Raw genomic sequence first — 25,312 nt, 5'->3', positions numbered from 1 at the left:
CACCTTTTTCACAGCCCTTTTGCAAACATCTTGCAAGATACTTATCAAGTCTCTTGACAGAGATCCTATTTTTTTTTTTTTTAGAAGTCTCACTTGTAGAAGAGTGGAATGTTTCAGTTAAGAGAGACTTGATAGTAACTTGGAGTTAGTCTTCCGTATGAATTATAAACACTGAACAGCATCAAGAAGTTGTGAATTTACACAACTACGGGCAAAACTCTATTTAGCATCATATCGATATACTATTTACAAGGTAAAATAGACTCAACTAATCTCTCTCCAATCCTCTCTCAGACACAGAACAGTGTGATTCCTTGTCCTCCCAGTCAAGATATCCAAAATCCAGACTGTACTTGCAAGCATATAAACCTCTCCAAGCTACACTCACCTCCTCCTAGAGAACCTCTTTATTTCCCAGAACTGCAAATCGAAGGTGAATGACTAAAACATAAGAATAAGTCAACACCACTCAGATACAGAACGATCACAACACCTTTCTATTGTTCTAAATACAGCCAAAGCTTAAAAAAAAAAAAAGAAAAAAAAAAAGGATTCAAATCTGTATCTTCGCCACACCTCATTAACAATGAGGTTATTTGTTAACTTCTAAGTAAGCATCTTTTCAAGATGCCCTTGAAGCCCAAAGTCCAATGTTTAGTTTAGGCATATAAACATACAATAGTAAGATTCAAGTAATTAAGCCAGGGAGGGGAAACAAAAAATAAATTACAAAAATCCAGGTGTGACTTGGCAAAATCCAATATTGGAATGTATTTATTTTCCCAAGGTCAGTGCTGAATATGACCCAGGCTACTTCCTGACTAATCTTCTACCAAGCAAAGTTTAAAGGTTACAGGAGTCCCTGACAAATGGATTTTTAATTTAAATAAAATATAAATACAGAAAACCCATAGCTCTAGTAAATACAAATGTGATAGCATGCTAACACATAAGACCACTGCTGGTAACACAAAAAGGCAGTACAGAGCATTCCCTAACCATGTATTCCTGTTAACAGGACTACCAAGATAACTATAATTAGTATCTCTTGTCTGCTTCAGAATCTTTCAAGTTCTGCAGCTAGAGTCACACTTTTTGTGCCATGCAGTTAATAAGCTCTGGGGCTTTAATCACATAATGCTACCCCTCCTCAATCTCTCCGAGAAAAATACAGATCTGTTCCAAGTGTTATAGTTACAATCTGGTTTGTATCTCCATCAAAACATGCACAGAACTCACAAAATTCAGCTGTGGCTGGAAGAAGCAGACTGTATCTCCAACACACCACTGACAGAACCAGTAATTCAGAAAACAGACCGTTGGAACCACAAAGGAAAGAATGACCTGCAGACAATAGACGTTGATCATTTGTATATTTAATGCCACCCAATAATTCTACACATGTAATTACACAGAAAGATATCATTATTATCTAGAACAGGTAGCACTTTCAGTCTTTCGTGAAAAAGAAGGTGCTAACCTACAGTGGCAACCTCCAGATCCGCTTTTACAGAAATATACTCCTGGTTTCAAATTCCTGCAGCAAAATCACTGTGACAACCTTCAGATGGGGCTAACACTATTCAGAGGGTTTTCAAAGTTACCCTGAATAAATATATATATATATATATATATATATATATATATATATAGTTTCACTTCAACTCTTTCATTAACCTGCCCTTTTCAAGTCTCCCAGCATGAAATTAGTAACATCGATAACAGATTGCCTCCCTATTTGCGTAACACTCAAGGAGGACTGCTTAGGAGAAGAAAAGTTGCAACAGAAAATACGCATCCAGTGTGCTGGCATACTAAGTATAGCATGCTCATGTTTATAATGTTTCCACATGCTACTCAAATGAAGTTACAAACAGCCTGACTACTGTTAAATAATTTATAATATGGGAAGCAGGCCTTTGAGTTGGATCCAGAAAGTGACACAGATTTGATTACCAGTTCTGACCTTTTATCACTTGAAATCACAGGAGAAAAATAATGTCATAACTACAAGCATGTAAAAACCCTTTAAGGTAGTGTTACAGCCTTTTTGTGCAGTTCAAAACAGATATTAATGCAGTATAAAGGAAGGAAGACGAAAGACAGAAACTTGAAGATGTTTTAAAAGTGCAAACTTACAGAGGATACTGGCATTTGCATTGGTCAAATTGGCATGCGGCTGAATACAGATATGCACAAACTCTTGGTGCACATCTATCTAGCAGGGAATGCTCCCAGGTATTTCAGGATGAAATAACTGCATCCCTTCCTCAGGAGCCAAGGGAGGATTTGGGAAGATTTCCAATCTTCTAGCTGCAGCAAGTGAGGGGAAGTCCAGGAACACCAGGTAGGCACCTTACCCTTTGCTAACCAACAGCAGAGTGATGCACAAGGCCTTTAACTACAGCCCTACAAAGCTACCTAGTAACATCTGATGGGAATAAAAAAATTAAAGAGCTGTCAGTAAATAAAAGGGAAGATGAAGAGAAATCCCAGGGGTATGATTTGATATTAGTCACCCTTACTCAGTGGCCACACAAATTTTGGCTTCCTACCTTCATGTCACCACCCACACCCACCTGAACCAAAGTCATGATCCTAGAGCTCACCAAGATCTGAACTCAAGCCCACCTTCCCAGGCTCACCTCACCCCAGAAGCAGCCAGCCCAGCCTCCCCCCACACTTCACCTCTCTGGCACCTCAGGGAATAGTTTCCTTACTGGATGATCAGGCTGGACTGGCAGATCCAGACCAGGCAGGTTCCTGCTAGGGAGAGAAGAATAGAGGGACCAGGGAAACGCCAATTCAGATCAGCTGGCAAGGAACCAGCTTCTAACCTCACCTCACTGAAAACCCGGAAAAGAAAGTCTGTGTTCTGTTTCAAACCAAACATGTTATTAACATTTTGAAGTTACTGAGGTAATCGTCAGAGTCTGCTAAGGCATAAAGAAAAGTAAAAACTAACCTTACTTCCACATTCCATTCATAGTGTGAAAGTAGGCTTGGAGATGCGATTACTATAAACACCTACTTTCCAGAGCACTAAACTTACATGTAAAGTTCAGCCCAAACTACATCCCATGACAGCCTAAAGCTACTGTGAGTAATACTGCCTTTCACAGCTCAGACACTCTTCAGCTAGTCTGAAGACCCACTTTATGCTTTGTAATCTTCCCAAGGAAGTTGGCTACCATCCTCAGAGCAAGCACGTCACAGAAACACTGCAAAAGAGCAGGAAAAAAAGCACAAATTCCTTGTCCCAGGACAGTCTCATTACCGCCACATTTCCAAGACTCCAAGCACCTATCTCCAGGTGCTGGAAAGCTTCAACCAAGCTGTGAGTTACCCTTCCATGAGTCCTCAAAAAGTGCTATAAAAACAGCTCCAAATTATACATTATCTATAACCACGTGACAGAGTCTAATTTGCAGCTGATTATCCCAGAAATATGCAGCAATGTAGACCCTGAATAAAAGGATTTCAGCTCACTAGCATGAAAAGCAACACTTTGTTTACTTGTGCTTTATCTTCTACTTTCATTTTTGTTTGCATTTGCAAAAGTAATTAGAATAAGTGCCCAAGAATTAGGAAATTATGTGGGTTTTTTTTTTCCAAGTAATAAAATATGCAGAAAACAAGTAAAAATTTTATATGGGGATACATACATGTACTTTATTGTTGGCTTTTAAAGTAACGCCTGTCTCATGTAAAAGAGAGAAGACACGTTTAATTCACAAACTCTCTAAAGAAAGAGGAAAGTATAGCTTCAGTGAAAATGGATGTAATAACCTCTTGTAGCATCACTTAGGCAATGTCTGGAAGATTTCTCATTTAATTAAGGCATTCCAAGAATCAGAAAGGGGGAAAATATAGCACCACTCTTCCTCAAGTTAAGAGGATTTTATTTAATATTTAATCTAGCAGTGGCAAACTATCTATAAAACTGCCATTTCCCATATTAGGAGCTTACACCAACCTTGCACCAATCTTGCCTGAAAACAGACATATTCACACTTCTCATTTTCCCCCTCCTCCTTCAGTTAGGAGTACACAATATCCATAGCACATATGGCTCCGCAGTGAACTGTGACTACAGCGTACCACTTGACAATGAAGAAAGCCCCAAGGCCCATATTTGTAAGAATAAACCAGATCATACTAATCTGACTCTGGGAATTTAAAGACTGGTATCATATTGCATCCAACTACCCACTTGAACATAATTTCTCCTCAGGTTTTTCTTCCTACTTGAAACGCCAGCAGTGTTAATCAACTCATTCAAGCAGCACATATCACCATTGCAGAATCCAAGGAAAAAGCTCCAGCTCCTGCACAAAGCACTCTCAAATATACGAAACCACACATAATTTAATTTAATTAGTTCCGACATTCTTCTAAACAAACCAGTTTCCACTAGCAACTTGGAAGCCTATACACTGTATTCAAAGACATTATACACAGTCTCCAAAGCTTGAGAATTTTTGTTTCATTCAAAATAGTTAACCAAAAATGAGAAGCTTTAACTGGAAACCACAGAAATTATTCTAACTGCTTTGGGTCATCCTGAAGTGTTCTCTGAACAGAGTTTAACATTTCTAAACACAAGCCACGAAAAAGGAATAAGCAAGGAATACCCTCTACAGCTGAAGCATTTTCCCAGAAATTCCAGAGAACTGTAGGAGTTTCAAGTATGCTCAACAAGATGCATCACTGCCAGTACTTGAAAATGGGATTCAAAGCTCTATGCAAACAAATGCTGTTTTTATTTATTTAATTAATTTTAAAGAGAAATCTCCTTGCTTTGGTGCTTCGGTTGTTCTTGGGCTTCTCATTCTTTCCTAATCTCTGCAATGACAAAGCCCTCAAAGATCAAACCTATGCAACCCAGGACTGAATGCATTTTAGATGGAGAACTATTCCTTCAAATATGGCAAATATAATAAATACAGTAATTATTTGCAGTCTTCAAAACATCAATAGTGATCTTCCCATGCACCAAGCATCCCATTTCAAAAAGCATCTTAATAAATACCACAAAGGAATTTTGTACCACTTATATAAAGGATTAAGACTACTTCTTTGCTTCATCTTCCAGTTAAGCACCAAGCAACACATTAAGCAGTGAAAATTACTTATCTGCAGATTAAAACTTTACATTGAATCCATAGCAAATTGTCTATATGGTGCAAAGTTCTGTACTGATCACATCTGAAATGCTGAAGTTTCAATTGCTCTAGGAACAGCTCACTGTTTTGCTACAGGGACAGTATTTTTAGGATCGCAGAACAGACAAGCTGAATGCTTCCACTGGGGAAAAAAAAAAAAGGAAAAAAAAAAAAAGCATTGTGAAATAATTACTAGTCTTAGCTATGATTCCATTTAGAAAAGGGTAATGAGCTAGTGAATGAAGCCACCAGGCAGCTAAGCAAGACATTACTACCCTATAATATACCAAATCCATGGTTAAGTTATGAGAATGAAAGGGGTTTCCTTTATATTAAAAAAGTACATCCAAATACATAGACCATATTTGTGGAACAGAACTGCTTGTTGTTAACTCTAACATTGCAAAAATCACTCAATTTAGCATAAATTAAAGCCAATAAAAACAAGTTGATTTGTATTCCAATTACTACATGTTTTTTAATATATTAACCCCTAAAGCTTTGACAACATGAAGTTTGTTTTTTTTTTTTTTCTGCATGTTAATATACATCAAATAAAATGCACAACTTGCTATTTTGCTTTTAAGGGATTGAGAGAGGGGGAACGTTTTCTTTGGAAAGCAGCAATACATTTCTTGATTTTATTATTTATTACTGAGAGAAGGTTTCCTATAACAACTTCAGAGCAGAGCTTCAAGGGGACATGCTAATCTCTTCCAGAATCCGCTGACACAATGCACTCAGTGCTCCAACTCCCACTGGAAATGGTTAAAGCAGCCAAAGGAGTTAATTCCACCCCTTAGCAGGAAAAATGAGGATGGGGGGAGGTCACAGCCCAGCACACTACCTGGGACCATCTGCAACAGAAGTCAGGCTTCAAACTGAAGTGGAAGACAAGCTTCCTCTCTGAGATCCACACTTCAGGGTCAAGCTCTGCTGCGGCTCATCAGAGCAGGCAGTCAAGGATGGTAACTTCTCAAATTGCACATGAGGTACTGCTGATGATACAGCTGAATCCATACCTTTAGTTAAACAAGTGCTGCTTTGTTGAGTATGCACCTTCATACACAGTTCCTAGATATCCTGAAGAGCAGCCTTGTTCTGAAAGCTGTACAGCCTACACAGCTCAACATGAATAAGCAAAAAGCATCAAGTTCATTCCTCTTCTGATGTAAGGTAGTCAGATTATGCTAAAATTGTACCTTCGTGATCAACTGAGTAGGAAGTTCCAACAGTGCTTTCAGACGCTTCCCAACAGACAAGGACAAAACAGGAGCTCAGTTTAAACACTGACTTGAGGTTTAAGATCCAGCCCTTCCCTGCTTTGCTGGATGTATGTGCTTTCACATAGATTAACATCTCAGCAAAATGTATTGTGTGTGCCCTAGGATGACACACTGGACACAATGAAAATTAGTCGAATCAACTCTAAAGACATTTATTTCACTTTGAAAAAACTTGTGTAGCCACTTTTTAATCCAATTTAGCTAATCCATCCTAAGGTGAATTATACTAAACTGAATTTTAACATCATTTTAATACTGAATGAAAGTAACCCACACATAAGTTTAACACGATTTAACTAAACTGCTTTAAATTCATTTTTTAATTTGAATTAGTTACCCTTATTGTTAAACACAGACAAGTGACCTTCACCCATGCTTTGAAAAACGGCCACATCAAATACAGAAGCTGGATCTGACAAGATGGGGTGTCTCTTCAGACACTGCTGCACCAGGAAGAAGACTGCTGGAAAGGCAGCTTCTCACCTCCTGAATAAACCAAGGATTAAACAGGTGTTACAGCTTTCACCTCAACGTTATTGAATACAAGTGAAAGACACTTTTTTTTTGTGGAACAGTGGAAATCATATGGAAATACTCGTGAATGGATATCCTCTTCCTAGCTTGCTAAAGAACAGAAGCAAGCAGTTTGACTTTGAACTCCAGGTGTCTTCATGCTCAGCTTGCAGAGCAACAAGTTTGTGAATGACTGCCCAATTAACAGTTTTAAGAAAAACAAAGTAAATTGAAATAGAATTTAAAAAAGGAAATAGTTCTGACTATCCATTCCCCTTCTGCAGCAAAAATTTCCTGAAATCTCTTTAACAACATGCTAGCAAGAGTTGTATCTCTTTATCTAAAAAAAAAAAAAAATCCTGTTTGACTGTTCAGAAGAAGAGTAAAGGTTACAAAGATTATGAAAAAAATCTCTCTTCTTGGAGCAAAGACCAATAAGCCATTTTGCCAAGGTGTAGAGTTTTCAACCTGTGTCAGTCTGTTCCCACACCCATGAAATTGCAGACTACAACTCTACCAGAATCAAGGATGTGTTTGTAAGCCACCTCTAGAGGCCATCCAGGCTAAACACTTTCCCAAAGCAGGGTTGTCACCATCACATCAGTGATTTGGCTTCATCTAAAAGTTGAAATTCTCCAAGCACAGAAATCCCTGGGGAAGCATGCTCTACACTATCACCCTCCACAAGATCTTGCAAATTAACATTTCTGGCAGCTGACCCTTGCTGTATTGGTTGCTGCTATCAAAACAGTTCACCTCTGCCATTTTCTTAACTGCCCTTTGAAGTTTTTTTTTTTTTGTTGTTGTTTTTTTAAGGTCAATCATCCCTCATTAATTAATCATCATTAAGCTCATCCCTCTCTTTATCTTTATCAGGTACCTATCTCAGACAGCACTTTTTGTCAGGGCTGCCAGTCAATGACTATTCAGCCTATATCCAGACACAAGTTATTCCTCCTACTAAGAAGAAGAGTCATCACAGCTCCCTTGGTGAATCCTGACATTTCAATAATGGTCAATCCCTATCAGAAAAAGCAGCACTGGTCGTCCTCCATTACAAAACTGGCATTGAGAATGAAAGGGTGGGGGTGTCCCTATTTTCACATATCCCCGAAGTGCAACTAAGTGTCTCACCTACAACTGTTCTTTAAGATCACAAATACCAGCAGCAAATGATAAATTTACATGCCACCAGGAGAACTTCAAAAGGCAATTAAAAAAAAATAAAAAGCACCAGTTTTCAGTTCATACGTTTTTCTAACCGGATTCTCATATATGAACAAAAATAATAAAATGTTGAATAAAAACTAGCTTGAAGTCAATTTCTGAAGGTGTTCTGCACGCAAAGTGTCAAAGGAACATGTTCTTCCTAATGAATTAGAATGAGTTTTAAGGAAAACTAAATATAAGCACACATCTCCCTTTAATGATAAAAACTCGTTAGCAATAAGCATAAATTGTATTATACATTTTTTCATCAGAGAACAGAGACTACAGAAAGTTTTCACTTGCCTCCTCCCCAAGAGAGATCTAACTTCTCAAACTTCCTGTTTCCAGAAGCTGTCAAAATGACAAAGGCAGAAAGAACTGTTTCATATGTCAATAATGACAACCATCTTTCTCTGTTTAAGCAGAAACCTGATATGCCTACTACTTACTTTGTAAGAAACAGGATTAAATAGGAGGAGAATGAACATGCCGTATTTTGCTTTGCAACATTAACAAAATGTTTGATAGCTCTGGTGCTAAGTTACGTGTAAGATCTGCTGAAGTGAAATGGACAAATGACCTCTGAAGAATCTATCTGACAACAGAGCATTAGACTCTGAAAGTCAAGGCTATTTACTATGCAAGTGGTATAAGATCACATACTCTGTATGGAGAATGCCTGTTCATCTTCTTTCCAAATCAGATTTTCCTTATTCTGTGTGATATTAATCTCCATGGGGGTGGACACCTCCGTGAAGGTGCAATGGTTCATCTCCCAGTTCTGGTCAATTCTTGTTTTAATCTCATTTCCAGATCAGAGTCTTCATGCATAGTGAGATATTAATCTCTATAGGGGCAGACATCTCAGCTGGCCCTGGCATACAGCTCCCCCTCTTCCGGTCAATTCTTATTTTCATTCTAATTTCCTGCAATTTATATTCCTCTTTCAAGTTTAATATATTCTATTTCACTTTTCTTAACAAGTCCCTCTTCCTCCTCCACTTCTTTGCAGAGATTTTCACAGGAAAACTACTGATTTTGTCCCTTTCAGCAATCATTTCCCTCAAAATTCTTGCAGTACAGATTGTGTTGACGGCAGTAACACCTATTTGCAGACATACTGCTAATGCTTGCCTTATTAGGGATTAGTTTTCTCATCAGGCCTTCGTTTTGTGCAGTTTTCCTCATACAAATTTTCACTCACCTGTTCCAGGACAGGATAGCCACACAGTCAGGTAACAGATCAGAAGTTAGAACACATGAAATGAAAATATAATGCCTTATCATGCACTTTCTCATAAACAGTGAAGTCTCTGGGCATGCAGTCTTACCTCTGCAAAACAAGGGCTGCAGTACAAGCATACCTCACGTAGCCAGTGTGAGGCTGAAGTATTTCAGGCCTCTCAAACTCTAGTCGCATAAGTGAAAGGAGAATCACAAGGGAGAAAAACAGAACCAGAGATCTGAAGGCTGAGTTATGTCTGGCCTCAAACATTTTAAGACCTTATCTCCTCATTCTTCCCACTGAATACAGAGCACTGCACAAGTATTTAATTTCACTATCTAAATGAACTTCCAATTTTCCCTGCAAGGTTTGCTCCTCAGCCTTGAACAGATCAGCATTTCCATTTTCCCCAATTAATACATATGCATCACTAACTCTCCTTTGATCACCACTTGAAAAACCCACCAGCAAAATGGTTAAAATCAAAACATATATGGATGCATGGTTGTAGAGAAGGCAAGAGACATTATTTCAGAACTGCCACTGCTCTTTAAGAGCATGTTCCTCTCCAATACTTTTTTGTCCCACTGATTTTTATGTACTCTCTTGCAGGAAGTCTTCCTAATGTCCTATCTAATCATCGTTAATAAGCTATACCTATGCTAGCAATCCAGATCAAAACAGCAGGAAAAAGTGAATTGCCTTCATTTACTAAGCATCAGTTTCTCAAAGCAGTTCTTGCACACATGAACAAGTCCCCTACGTTCGAAAGACAAAAGCTCTGCTTCTGAAGTCCACTGACACTTCATGGGGAAAGTCAATTGGAGTTAATGAACTATACACAATGAGGACCCTAGGAACACATTTTTGCCCCCACAAAACTTCAAGTGCAAAGCAGATCTCTTCCACACATAGAAAAAAACTATCTAACCTGAAATAACTTGCACACAAAACAATTCTGAGGTCCTTCTGTCTCCCAGCATTGTCAGCTTCATAACCAGTATCTACTGCACCAAATTAGTAGCCAGGGCAGATCCAGTCCATCTTTCTACGAAGCATCAAAACTGCCCTGACAAATTCTATCACAGATAAAACTGCCAAGACCCTTCTATTTTCTTTCCATAGCAGCTTGTAAAGGATCAAGAGAAAAAAGGCACTGCAAACAAGCATGCAGACAACCCTATTCAAACAACCTTGTTCTGCCTTTGGAAAACCTTTTCAAAAATGTTTCTATTCACAAGCAATCAAGTTAAAAGCTTAAATTTAAAAAAGGAATTTACCCACTTACCCAAATGTGTGGGTTTTGAGAGTCTTACATTCAAAACTTTTAGCAACTCAAGTTGTATTACACTTCACAACTTTTATCCAAGTTTTGACATCCACTTAAATATACCATGCACTTGCTTTCTTGTACACTGATCTTCTGACTATCTGCTAGGCTACTATCTTTTGTTATACATTAGCCAGTTTTCAAACACTAAACAAGTCCTCCGTTAACAGTATCTTCTTTTCCTATTGCACTTCATCTCCTGGTGTTGTAGCCTTTCATTGTATCAGAATCTGTAAACAGTGTCTGAGAACAAACTACTCTCTGTCTTCCATGAACTGATCAATCTTATATAAAAGAAACCATAGTACTCCCAGGAGGCTCAGAGTATTTATATATTTTAACAGCTATAAACACATTCCTCCAACAGTCACTGGTTCCATTTATGAACCATACATCAATTACTAAACATTTACACAGAAAATACAATCATTTGTAGTTTATCTTACACACTGTTAAAGGCAAAAGGTTTAATTACCTTAGACAGAAATTTTCAGTTTGTACAACTGGTTCATTACAATGTTAACATTCTTAATGTTGTTATTAAAAACATTTTTAAAAAAAGAGGTTCTGAACCTCAAAAGTGTAAAGAAATAGAAAATATCAACTTCCTTGGGCCTAAACATAGCCAAAGTAATCTTTTATATAAAAAGGCCCCATTTTGCTTGAACAGTCAGTCCACACACTTGTTTTTCTTTCTTAATTCTTCAATAGAAACACAAACAAATGTAACTTCAATCAGATGCTTGATTACTGTATTTGGGACATTGTAAACAAATAGATGAGAAAAGATGGAAAAGAAATGCCTATGGTCTGGTGATAAGGACAGTTGTCTCTGATAAAGAAATTCTCAGAAAAGACTCAGAAAGTGAACAGGAGTCAGTTTTATCTGCATACCTCCCTAACAAGCTCTTTTTAATACAGTAAACTGGAGGACAAGGATACTGAAATTTGGGAGTTTAAAAAAGCACCAAGGAAATAAAAGCTGAGCAGAAGAAAGGAAGAACAGGGAAAATTTCCAAGAACATTACCAAAGGCCCCCTGACTTGCAGCTCGAAGCCTGCAAAATGAGGTCTTGGGTAAAAAAGTATAGTCCTACGTGCAACCACATTGATTTGTTTTTCTGTTCTGTTTAACCCGGCAATAGAATCAACACATAGCATGACCAGAAAGGTTTGCAATTTTCCTTTTACAGATAAAACATGAGTTATTCCTAGAGAATCAAAAACAAGAGAGAGTAACATGGATTTGAATTCCTTTAGTTCTCAGTCCACCTTCTACATAACAATGCTGAAGAAACTCCAAAACTTTGACTTTTGCAACAGATTTGCAGCCCTCTCTGCCACTTTTAAGAATGCACTTCCTTCTTCAAACCTTTCACTTTACTACCACAGTTACAAGGCTGCTACCAGCTCAGGACTCCTTCCTCAACTGCGAGGTAATCACTGCTATAATTCAGAAGAATACAGAAGAGGATGGCTTAAGATTTTTATTTTTTTTTTTATTTTTTAAACAGCAGTGATGGAACCTTTATTTTTTCCCCTCCAAATAGAGTAGTTGCTCTTCCTTAGGTTGAAGCCGACTAAAAATAATTATTTTTGTTATGACATTTTGATGTAAAAAAGTAATGTATTTATACTTCTCCTTAAAGCAAAGATTTTTTGAAAGTGCTATTCAGGCCATGAAGTTGTAAAAACTTATTTTTCACTACAGTTCTGTTACAAGCACTACCCATGCAGTGCCAAGAGAACAGCATTCAGCAAAAACTTAAAATGTCCATTATGCATCAACACCAGCACTGCAGTCACACCTCAAAGGCAAATCAAATTTTGACTTCGTTTTGGAAACAACTAAACATTTACCAGCTTCATTCACTTGTTCCTGTAGCCTCCAGGGACTAATACACAAACTAATTAAATTTGAGCATTTTCTTTGACATTTACTTCATTTCCTAGTTGCCTAATGTTTTCAGGCTTAGGCTAACAGTATAAATGCTTCACATCCAAATGCAGATTTTTTATTTTTAATCACATATTCACTTCCATTAAACAGATAATTTTTTTTCTAATTCTCTTAGCATCACAAAATAAGACTGTATAATAATAATAGTAGATTAATTAAGAATTATTTCACATGGTGGCAAGTGAAGAATGTGTGTTTTAAGAGATATATGGCCAAAATAGTTTCATGAAACTCAAACTAATACCCATTTTTATTCCCATTTCTGTGTTCAAGAAAGCAGACAGAAGTGTTTATAGCTCGCATCTGGATACCATCACTACGCAAAACTATCCAACAGATTACTCCGGTATTTTGAAGGTCTGCAAATGTCATTATTAATCACAAATGCTACTCTTTCAGGTTCACAGCCTCATCGTGTAGTCCATAAAAAAAAAGGCCAAAGACTTTCAAATACATGGTTTCTGTCAATTTGAAAGTAGTATACAGACTGCTCTATTCTGGATGCTCATAAAGAACATCTGTGCAGCCTTGCTCAGTGAGAACATTATCTTGCCCTTCCCAAATGCTGATCACTTCACGCAACTCCTTGTTCAACAGTTGACAGAAACGCCAATAAATCAACATAAGAGTTGCACATTTGAAGCATAAACTCAAAGAAATTCAGATAAGTGAGCCAAAGGGAACAACCTATATCCTCCCAAAAAGCTGTTTAGTACAGCTAAATTCAGCATGTTTAGAACAACCCATAAACTGAGCCTGACAGCCAACTTCTGCTGCACAGGCAGAGGATACATGCAGGAGACAAGCTCACTCATCCCTGGAAAGGACTGCAGACCTGGAAGCACGTCATGCCATCAACATGACTCAGACAGAGCTGTTAGCCTACCCTGTAGTACTTAACCAAACCAGTACAGGGGGATTTCAAAGGAACATTTCAATGCAAACAGGGGGGGAAAAAAAAGTACTTAGAATAACACACCACCTAAGAATGCAACCTCTTATTACCCATGCAAAACGTATCAAAGAATGAAAACTACCTTTATCAAAAGAAAAAGCAAAGGCTAAACAGCATTCTAACTCAGTAACTGGTGACAGAACTGTTTTTAAAATATTAAGTTAATGTTAAAAAAAAAAAAAAAGAAAAAGTATTTTGACAACTCCTCACTGCCAGGTTTCAGCTGACTCACAAGCAGAAAAATCATCTTAATGCTGGATTACATATTACATCCACCCATTCAGCCTGTGTTTACCAGAGAAATTATGTTCTCTTTCATTATCTAGCTTTGTTTCAACTGATATAGAAATCCAGCATTACATACTGAAGGTTTCACCCTCACCTGGAAATAGGCTGTCCTTATTGTACATTTATATATGCATGCATAGTTTATATTTATGTCTGTGTGGAGCAGGGATACTAAAGCTCGAGATATGTTACTAACGTGTCATTTTATTTGAAAGAGGAGGTACTAAGGAAAAAGAGAGCCAGCCCACAGAGACTTACAAATGCAAGAAACTTAATGTAAATAGACCTTTGCACTAAGCAAGGCCACACACACTAAGCATTCATATGCCGAAGAGCTAGCAAGCCTGTGGAATAAGCTGGCAATTTTCAGTACTTTCAAAGTTAGGTCAGGATGGATTGCTAGTAAAAACTGACTGCAAAAAGAAAATTTGTGGGGCTTTTTTGAATTGAATAAGGCAAAGACTGAAAAGTGCACTTTATGACATTTTTGTTATGAAAAGAAGAAAGTCTCTCACTGGGACTTTTCAAGCCTGAAAAACAGAAAGCAAGAATACACTGTCATGTGAACAGAAAGACACAGAGAAACAGCTAAAAGGTGGAGCATATACAAGCATGCTGAAACATCTAAGGATATTTATACTCGTTAATCAATTTGCAGTAAGGAATTGCATACACCTCATCTCCCTTCAATTATAGCACAAAAACACACAAGTCTCCAGCAAAAAGCAAGGAAAGTCAAGGATACTAAAAAAAAAAGGGGGGGGGGGGGAAGAAAAAAAAGGGGGGGGAGAGGGGGTAGAAGAGCAGTGGGAACAGAAGAATCCAATACTTTTTTTTCAGGAAGGTGGAGAAAAGGTTATGGGATTACTGGTTTTGATTTTTTGTTTGTTTATTATTCTTTATACCAACATTATCATCTCCTCTGTAAAACATCAAATGAAAAGCAGAGAAGTTAATACACCAGTGACTTGATCTGTTTACTCATTGTCTACCTAAAATACACACAACATTTGGATTTCAGCATACTTATCTGAGAGAGAACGGAAGAAATCTCTTCGCAAATATAAAAAACATGTCTTCAAAGGAACGAGAAGTTGAACAAAATATAAAACTGCCTTCAGTATTTTGGATTAGTAGGTTTTAGCAATTTGTGCATTTTAAGTACTGTGACGGCAGTCAGCACTGATAACTTATCTCTGCTTTATGAAGCCATGAACTCTGCTAAATTTCTTCAGTGTTTTCATGTTTGATAAGCGCCTTCGCACACACAAAGAACAGGCAAATGGGTAACACAAGAAGAACCAAGATTGACACATTTTGATCTTACTCCAGCCTAATACACAATTAGAACCGATACAGATACAATGAAAAGATAAAGTAGCAAGTTGGAGTATTATTCTAACTAGTATCTACAGGGCAAGTCTCAGACAGGCCTTTAATTTTTCACTTTAGCTAAGATAAAAACAGATTCAGATTTTCAACATAGTCTTCCTTAACTAGCAACAGGTATCCTAAAGCACTCAAGGATAGGATTCACAAATAAAGACAAAGACACGTTGTATTTGGAAATACAGAAAAGAAAATAGAACAAAAGAAGCAAGATTTAAAGAAGTTACTTATCCACTCAAAATTTTCATTCTGAGCTATTTAGCATTTACTTAAACTGTATCAACATTTGTTCCTCATGACACTTTTTTCTTCTAGTTAATATTCATCAGTTGCTTTTACTGGTACAGAACAAATGTTTATACATAAAAGAACACATACATCTACAAATATAGTAGCCAGTGTGTAATAATTAGAATGAACAAGCCAGAATTGCATCAAAACTCGGTTTTGAAGCATACAACATCGCCTCATAACTCAGCTGAATTAAAAATCTGACATGGTAGTTGAGAAACAGCTTCCTTTGCCTCCCAATTAATGTATGTAATCACATCTTTTTTGTAAATGGTAGCAGAAGCAAATGACATTCTGGCAAACTGAAGGGTGCAATCTTTCACACACTGGCTAACAAAAATAACCTCACATTATTCATTGCATGGAATACAGAACTCAATCTTCATGGCACCAACCGTCAAGAAATTAATTTCCCAAGTTCTTTCTTGAAATCTCTTATTGAAGCATATACTTTGTACATTACTGTAATCATCAAACAATTCCAAATGTGTGTCATTTTCTTAGAAGAAATGTCCAACATGTCAATGCACAAACACACAGTACTTCCTGCCTTAAAACATGCCTTTACAATTTAAAATGTGTGTTGCTGGAGAAATACTACTTTTTTTTTTTCTTTTTTCCGGACTATTAGAAAAGAAAATGTTCTTAAGGCTTCATCCATACCTAAAATACCTAATACCTCTTGGTTTGATGTTGATTTTATTTTTGTTTTGCGTGCCTTCCTACGGAAGAACACACACAAACATATTAACAACACCTCAAAAAATCCTAATGTAGTCCTAAATTTTAAGCTTGCAGGAAAACAAGTTTACCATTATAGTTTATTCTGCTTGACAGCAGTACAAGGTCACCACATTGTTGGCTGCCATTTCGGGAGGCCCTCCTTCCCTTCAGCAGTAGCCAACACTTATTGCTCCTATATAAACTAACTCAGATTTTTGTTAACTGGAGACTACTGCATCATTTGTGTGTCATGTTATTACCTCATAGCACTTCTCACTGCTATATTCTCATGGAGTCAAATTGCAGAGTGTTTTGGGTTGGAAAGGACCTTAAAGACCATCTAGTTCCAACCACCATCATGCTATGCTCTTACTCCAGAATATATGTAGTTATATCTTACAGGTGTTTCAACAAATAGAGCAATTCAAATTTCTGGACATTCACACAGTGCTTTAAGGTCACCTTCAGAGACTCAATTCTGCAGCCAATTTATACAATTTATGTATCAACAACAGAAATTACTTTGATCAAAAACTTTGCAGAACTTTTTATTTACAGTTCTTCGGATAAAACACACCACAGCTCTGTTCCATTAGTTCATTGTTTTCATATTAAGCTAATATATTAGTCCCAATATTTTTAAACTGTTTAAAATAAGACAGTGCAAGCATTGTCAGTCTAAGATTTGGCTGTGACAGCAATCACAAAAGAGATTCGATTAGATTGAATAAATGATTCCTGAGTGAAATACATGGAAAGATTGTTAATTAAAAATTCCAACTTTAGTGGAGATGAAACATCGGTACAGAAAGCAAACCTAAAAACTTCTGTTGTTTCGAATTCACTGAATGTTACTTAGCTCTTACGCCATGACTACCGTATCTGTGAACAAGCAAATGCAGCTCTGTTACAAATGAATATATAAGATACACAGTCAACCAAAAGAAGCTCCTTGAAGGTGCAAGTATTCTTTAAAATGGATTATTGCAAGATTATTTCCATAACTTTAACGGCTATTGAGCAGCTTAGCATTCAGAAGGCCAAAGCAGATTAAAAACAGTTTTTCACGCCACAAGCACAAGCAGAGACTACAGATGACTTCAAAAAGATATTTTTCACAGCTCTAAACTATGGAGTTTAAAGTCAACTATAGTCAACGCTCACCAGGAAGAAGCACAAAGTAATAGAATTGGTGTTGTTCAGCCTGGAGAAGAGAAAGTTCTAGGGAGACCTTACAGCAGTCTTCCAGTGTTAAAGGAAGCCTACAGGAAAAAGAAAGATGGGGAGGGACTCTCTGTCAGGAATTCTAATGACAGAACAAGTGATATCAGCTTTGAACTTACAGAAAGTAGGTTCAGGTTAGACAGTAGGAAGAAATACTTCACTTGGACGATGGTGAGGTGCTGGAACGCGTTGCTCAAAGAAGTTGTAGATGCTCCATCCTTGGAGGCATTCAAGGGAATTAAATGATCTTTAGGGTCCCTTCCATTCCAAACTAGTCTGTGATTCTATGATTTTCTAATTTACAAAATCAGGTGCAGCAGGACACTGCAGCACCTGAGTTCTGCAATAAGCTCTGACAAAATTCCTTTTGATATCATCTATCATTCTTCTAACAGTCCCACTCGGCCTGCAGAAATCATGACTATTTTCCCTCTTCCACCGACATCTACATGTGTAATGTGAACTTCTGTTTCAAATGATGCACAGCCCCATGCAGTCAGAGGATTCGTGAAAGGATAGGCACTGCCCCTTGCTGCCACAGCAGGTCCATACGAGAGCCCATACAGGGAAAGAGAAGGACAGATTACAGAGGAAAAAAGGTGAGACTGCAGAACCAGGCTTTAAAACAGTTCCTGCTGCACACTAAACTGGGCGTCACAACATTTTCTAATTCTAGGTTAGTATCATCTAGGTGTCATCTCCCCTAAGTCTTGTACATATTCCACCCTGTTTATTCAAAGATGTCAGAGATGTACGTGTCAAGGAAAGAGACAGAGTCCCAGCTGCCCTCATCCAGCCTAACTCCTGGAACTTCAGAAGGAGTACATGGCAGCCTATGCTCTTTTGCCTCCTCCTTCCACTTGCTTGGGTGAATGAAGTGTCACACAGTAGGCACAGCCTAGAGTCAATATGAATGAAGGCATGAAGGTTCGCTTCACACCACCCCACCTCATTCTCCCATGCATCAGATTTATGAGGCTGCACGACTGCAAGTAAGCTAAACTCACTCATGGAAAGGTAACTAACCTCACCTTTCCTCCAAGAACTTGCACGTAAAGCTAAATGAACTCACATGCAGGCGTATTGAGGCCAGATCCAGCACAAAGACCCAAGAGCTATTAAAGTGATGAAAATTCTCCCCTCTCTGCGGCAGCAGTAACTTAAATTGGTTTAATGGGATTGAGGATGGTAAATGAAGCTCCACATCTGAGTGCACACTTCTGGGAGCAGCACTACAAAGGCCTCTTTCCATGACAATAATAAACGATGACAGCCAACATCCTATTAGCACATGAAAACACGAGCCCTGTCCTGATTCACTAGGTTATCACTGCTAAAGTAATTGTTCCGAAGGCTTCCTATTACGCATTCAGTGCAATCTATGCTGCAAAAGGAAGAGTAGAGATTTCCCCCAAACAGATGCTAATGTGAGGCAGAGCTGATACTTAGTGATGTACGCAACTCCTGAGAGATGAGATGACCCAAAGGTTTTCCAGCTAAGGAGGTTATAGACAGACACCCAGAACAGAAAATACCCAGACAACACCATTCAACATCTTTGTATTTCAATCAAAATATTGCCAACACTTTCACATAAGAGGATAAACTCCTTTTATCTCATCTGTATTGCAAGCATTCCAAAAAGAGGAGAACAATCCACACCGTTAGGGGGGTTAACTCTCCCAAACACCAACAAGAGAGGTCCTTCAAGAGCTTTGTTTAGAAGTTCTCTTCCTCAAAGAGGCTGTCCCCTTTTCCAGAGCACCTGCTGGGACTGCCATAGCCACCTCACAGACCATCATTAAACTACGAAATCTCAGCTATTCAGCAGCAAACTAGATAGTTGCATGAAACTCTCAGCTCACAAGTACAGTAGTAGTACAAATTTTCAAGAAGGCAAAGCACGTGCCGGGAGTGACTGTGATATGGCTAAGGCCAGAAATCATTATAAAGCACTAAATAAATCCATTGGGCAGCTGTGCCTCAGATACTGTAAGGAACTTAGTAGAACTAGAAAAGAAACAGAAAACTGATAAGGGATGAAAAATTAGGTGGAACAGTACCTTTTTAATAAAGAGCTACAACTGCACTTTTCACACTAGAAAATGAATAGTTGACAGAGTGTAGAACACTACAGAATCCTGTGTGGCATGAAAATAAATTGGGAGCAATTATTAACCATCTTTTTCAATATAAGAGATTGAAGACGTTAAACAAAACTACTGAGTTCAAAATAAACAAAGGACTGCAGCTTTTTCCACACAGAACGTAATCCACATATTGTAAATGCTCAGTGATACAGATTGAAGATTTATGGTTGTGAGAAACCACATAATGACATTAAATACCAACACATTGTCTCTGTGGACAGACAGCAACCAGACAAAGCCACTCACCTTGCTCATATCACTCTTCAGAGTGCCCACTATCAGAGACTGGATGCTGACCTCTACAGGTTGCTTCATCTTTCCCCTCACCTCTTTTTAATACCTAGTGTAAATACTAAGTACTTTTGATTGACTGTTTACACTAACTAATCATGCCTTGCCACAATTTTCTCAGAGAAAATAGACTAAGCAGGACTTGTACAGCTGTGTCTTCTAGATGCTTTCAAGCCCATTTTCCCATGAAAGTTCCAACTTCAAAAATTAATATACACTTTGTATTTGTAATAGAGGTGAGAAAGTGGTCCCTCATGGAAGAGAGATGAACACGCAAATGAAAGTAAAAAATTTGGGGAGGAGGGGGTGGAAGTGAGAAAATCACTTTTAATTCCACTCATCGTCTATGTAATTTGTCAATACATTTCAACAGCTTGGTGGAAAAAAAGCCACTAAGAAGTCTCTTACACATACACGTCCCCCTGCATGAGTGTGTCCTGTGTATCATATGCAAATTGTAGCACATCCAAAAAATAAAGCATGACTGAAGTGACTTTTGTTGTTCTGGCAGCAAAAGGTTAATTTGAGTTTAACCACTTAAGAATTTTTAAACAATTATAATGCATCTTTAATTTCTTATTCTACATGATTACAAATATAAAAAAATAGATGCACTTACTGTGATTTGGTATGCATGTTTCTGTGTGTAAATATATTAAACCACAAAATCCTTATAAAAAATAATATTTTCTGCTTCATAATATCAAATTCTGAACTTAGTTATGTTCTGTCTTTGCGAGAAATAGTCTACAATATCAGTGGGAAAAAAAAAGTGTGTATTACTAATTGAGAAATATTTACACTTGTCTGTTCATTTGTTAGTACTCTGAATGAGGAAATATGAAGAACAACTACTTAAATCAAGGGCTTGAACTTACAAAACATACAAACCTCTTTTTTATCCTTCATTACCCCTATGGTCTGAAACACGACATTTAGATAACTCCAGGTAGGCTGACTCTTTTTTAGAACTTCTATCCTTGGATCTTTTGTTTAATATTAAAAATAAACCCACACACTTTCACAGATACTGTCTGAAGCAATGCAATGCACTGACAAGCAGGCAGCATTTAAGAAAAAAAAAAAAGCTGAAAATATATTTCCCCTCCCAAAATTGAAAACACTCAAATAGCTAAAAATACTATTAAAAAAAAAAAGTTCAAAATTCTCAAGTTGTGAAAACAAGCTGAACTTGTTCTTTATCGAACTGTAGGAGTCACAGATGAAAGAAGGTGCTATATAAGGAATAGCCAGACTTCAACAAAGTGCACGCTGCCAAAACATTTTGGCCTAGATTCTGACAGGCACACAACCAAGTTGAGGGGTCAGGAAAGAAGCAGTGTAAAGCAACAATATACAGAAAGCAGGAAAATACAACACTGTGGGTTATGGTCAGGCTCTGGGGGGGAGTGAGGGGCAGAGGGAAGCTGTCTGCTTTTCCCTTTTGAACCCCGGGAGGAAAGATGGTGTTTCAACTCCGTGCAAAGGGGGTGGAGGTAGCACACAAGTGTAATTTGTTGCTGTCTCAAAAATTGCAAGATGCATCTTGTTCCTTCTCCTAACTTGCCACCGCTCCTCCTCTCGCCTTCTGCTTTGCTTTCATGGAATCTGTTAGGAGGGAGAGCAGCTAACCAACCTCCAGCATGCGCACGCTCCTGAAGGCCAACTTTGTTCTCTGGCATTTGATCAGACCCTGAATAAATACACCAATTTATACAAGGAATTCCGGATCTGGCTGACGTTCACCATTCAACAGTGGTGCAAAGCATCATAAAATGGAAATAAAAGTCAAATGACAGTGAGAGAAAAATCTGTGAAAGGTCCAGACAGAATTAATACCTTCATTAATTAACATGAAAAATTAGCACCATTTTAAATTGTTGCAATTCGGATAGTAAGAATACTAATACAAAGGAAGCTGAAAGTGAGACAAGGTCAGCAGACATGGAAATCCAGATGCTGTTACGTTAAGGTGGGAAAGCAGGGAGACAGTGGAAGGAAGGTGCATCACTCCTGCTAAAAGACAGATCACTACAAGAGAAACAGACACTCCTATGCTCTGTGTGTAGGAATCTTTATAGGCTGCAGCGGGGCCCTCACTGAAACGGACACACAAACCCCAACCTTTGTGTCCTGCATCCACTGACAGCGGGGGGGGGTGATGATGTCTAACCAACAGTCAAAAATAACAAAACAAAATGAACAAAGTGCTTCAGGGACTTGGTTAAAACATAAAACAAAAACTATCTTGGTCGTGATTATTAGATCCAGAGCCTTCAAACAAAGAATAATCATAAGTAAGCATTCAGCAGAGCACAGCTCTACATGAGGACACTGAATGTATCTAATCAGTGTCAGAGCATCACACCTCACTTCAACTGAACACAGTGCAAGCATCGACTCCTGACAAAGCCACTTCTCCAAACCTTCAAGGAAGTCTGACCTAGTCTGGAATTAATAACCCTCTGACAGCACAACACATCAGTATTTTTGATGCTTGCCAATAGAAACCAGTCTGTAGCTGCTGACAAGCTGCACAAAAACTGTATCTCATGTTTCCTAGATACGATTGTCCAACTCTTTGACAAGCTTCACCTACTCTGGTCAGAGCAACTCCAAGCATTCCTCTCAGCTTACTTAATGCATACCCCAAGGTACAAAGCTGCTTTCTTGTACTCTCGGCTCCAATAAAGGCTATACATGCTACATTCTCTGCATAAGAGCACGTAAGTTATCAGAACTTCCCACTCTTCTTCTGCCACTCAAGAAGCTTGTAGGAAAATCTTCATGTAAGAATTAACACCAGTGTCACAAATTACAGTACAGCAGAGTATTTTGAATGAAGAGATGTTGTATATCTCGACATCTTTCAGTTTAGCCGTTCCTAAAACACAGTGGTCCCACAGACGGTGAAGCTCCCTTCTGTGGCAGAAGGCTCTGTAGGTGCTTACGTAACCGTACAGTTCTGATACGCAGACATTAAATTATGGGCACCCAAGGCAGCCACGCAGGAGGGATGTAATCTGTTTGCAGCAGCATCACTTATCTTAGTGCTTTAGCACTGTTCTTAATTGACAATGACACATCTCAAACTTCTCAATTAAAAATTAATTGATAGCACCGGGGGGGGGGAAAAAAAAAAAAAAAAAAAAAAAACCCTTACAAAAGCTGCACTTCAAGCCTCAGGAGCGCATTTATTTTTATTAGTGGCAGCTTTCGAGCTCAAGTTTTCAATTCAGTGTCCTGCATTAACAGGTTTCTGATACTTGGTTAACTGATACACCCGGTGCAAGTACTGTGAAAAATAATAACGAAACGCGGAGTTCATCCAGACCGCCGCACTTCGCACCACGAACAAAACCCACGGTCGCACCACAGCTCCATCCGGAGCGAACCGAGGAACCCACCCAACGGCAGCGGAGGGGCTCGGAGCACAGCTAGGAAGCATTGCTCAGAGCACGACCCTCCGCCCCCCCCTCGAGCGCCCACCGCCCGCTCCCGGCGGCTTTTCTCCCGCAAAGCCCCGCGGCGGATGAGAGAAAAGGGCGAAACGTTGGCGGCTTTAAACAAAACAGACGCCGGCCCCGCGTGCTGCCTTCCCTCCCCCTTCTTGCTCTTTTCTTTTTTTTTTTTTTTTCTTTTTATAGGAAGGGGGCAGCGGGCGGCAGCGACGCGGGGCGCTGCGAAGCGCCGGGAAAAGTTTCGGCGGGGAAGCGGCGCTCCGCGAGCACCGACGCCACCTGGGAGGGAGGGAAGGAGCGAGGGAGGCGGCCGCGGCGGCGGGAGGCGGAGAGGAAGAAGGGGACTCCGCGAGGCGCCCGCGCCCGCCGCGAAACCCGCGGAACCCGGGAACAGGAGACGAAACGGGCACCCCGCACCCCGGGTCCGGCAGACGTCCGCGGCCGCCGCCCCGTCCCGCCCTCACCTGGCCCCGCTCGCTCGCTCGCTCACTCACCTGCGGAGAGCTGAGCGCGGGCCGCTCCCGGCAGAGCGGGCGAGCCTCCGGCCAGCAGCAGGGCGAGCGCCGCCAGCAGCGGCAGTGAGGCCGCGGCGCCGGCCCCCCTGCCCATGCCGACTTGCCGAGAAGTTTCCCAAAGAGGCCGGGGCTGCCCCGGCCCGCGGCGGCGGGCGGAGCTCGCCTCGCCCAGCCCTCCCGCCCGGGAAAGCCCCGCGCCCAGGGCCGCCCGCCCGCCGGGGCAGCCGTCTGCGGCGCGACGGGCGCAGCACCGCGGCAGCACCGGCTCCTCTCGTCCTCCGGAGTTACTTTGCTGCCGGGAGAGCAGGGCGGGAGGGAGGAGCCGAGCGCGCGTCCAACCCCCGCTCCCCGGCACTTGGCACAGGGAATGTGGGACTCCGGCCCGCGGCCCCGGCGCGGGCGTAGCGGCGCCCGGCAGCGCCTCCTGCTGCAGGCGTGGAGGCAGCGCCGGCTCGCCTCGGCACGGCACGGCACTGCCTGGCTCGCCTCGGCACGACTAAGCACGGCACGGCTCAGCGAGGCGCTGCCAGGCTCGGTACGGCACTGCCTGGCTCTGCGTGTTTCCGAGCAGCTCGACGCGGCTCAGCTCGGCTCCTCTCGGCACGGCGCTTCTGGGCACCGCTCTGGCAGCCCCCCTGGCGGGCACAGCTTCGGGGGAAGGCAGGAGCTGGCGGGGCGTGGGGACCGGGGTAGGGGCGGCGTGTCTGGGAGGTCCCGGGCACTGTTTGCAAAGGGAAAGTCCGGCAGAGCAGGTTGTGCTTCGTTCGGTGCTCCTGGTTCTAAAACCGCGTCGTGGATCGGGCTGCGAGCGCTGCGCTCTGGCCGTGCCCCGCGCGGGCTGTGTCTTCGAGACGGGATTTTTTTTTTTCCCCTCCTTTCTCTTTGGCAACACTCGTCAAGCTCGTGGTGCCGGTGAAGTCTCATTGATCGGAATTGAAATTGTAATAAACAGTATTGTTGTCATTTGCACCATTATTTCTGCATGTAATAAAACCTGACCTTTTCGCCAGCTCTGTGTGCAGATACAGGACGGCGAGCACCGCGTAGGACCTGGGTAGCCCCAGACCTGAGATGTGCCATGCAGCAAGGACTGCATTCCGTGAAAGCAGCACGAGTCTGCATGCTTTTGGACCTTAGGACCCTCAAAAGCATTTGGAATAACATATACAAGGGCCAGTGCTGGGATTTTTTTTGTTTGATTAAGTACAATTGCCTCCAAATTTTTTTTAACTAATTTTTTTATTACTTTTTTGTTTGTTTGTTTGTTCGTTTGTTTTGAGGCAGCAGCTTGTAATTAGAGATGCTATATAATGTTCACAACAGAACCCGAAGCCAGTG

The 25,312-nt window shown here is 40.2% G+C and overlaps 1 protein-coding gene across 1 annotated transcript in view; it reads right to left on the bottom strand.

Moving 5' to 3' along the window:
- The window catches only part of PTPRK (protein tyrosine phosphatase receptor type K), a 395,041-nt gene extending 369,971 nt beyond the window's left edge, over positions 1–25,070 (bottom strand). The window contains exons 1-3 of the mRNA XM_090136137.1: positions 24,974–25,070; positions 24,514–24,695; positions 23,954–24,470 (exon numbers count right to left, since the gene is read on the bottom strand). Of these exons, the coding sequence (XP_089992263.1) occupies positions 23,954–24,470; positions 24,514–24,695; positions 24,974–25,070 (796 nt within the window). The remainder of the gene's footprint in view (positions 1–23,953; positions 24,471–24,513; positions 24,696–24,973) is intronic.
- Positions 25,071–25,312: the final 242 nt, after the last annotated feature.

The sequence above is a fragment of the Phasianus colchicus genome, chromosome 2 (assembly GCF_987193195.1).
Source record: "Phasianus colchicus chromosome 2, bPhaCol1.hap1.1, whole genome shotgun sequence".
NCBI lineage: Eukaryota > Metazoa > Chordata > Aves > Galliformes > Phasianidae > Phasianus > Phasianus colchicus.
This window is presented reverse-complemented; position numbering and strand designations above follow the sequence as displayed.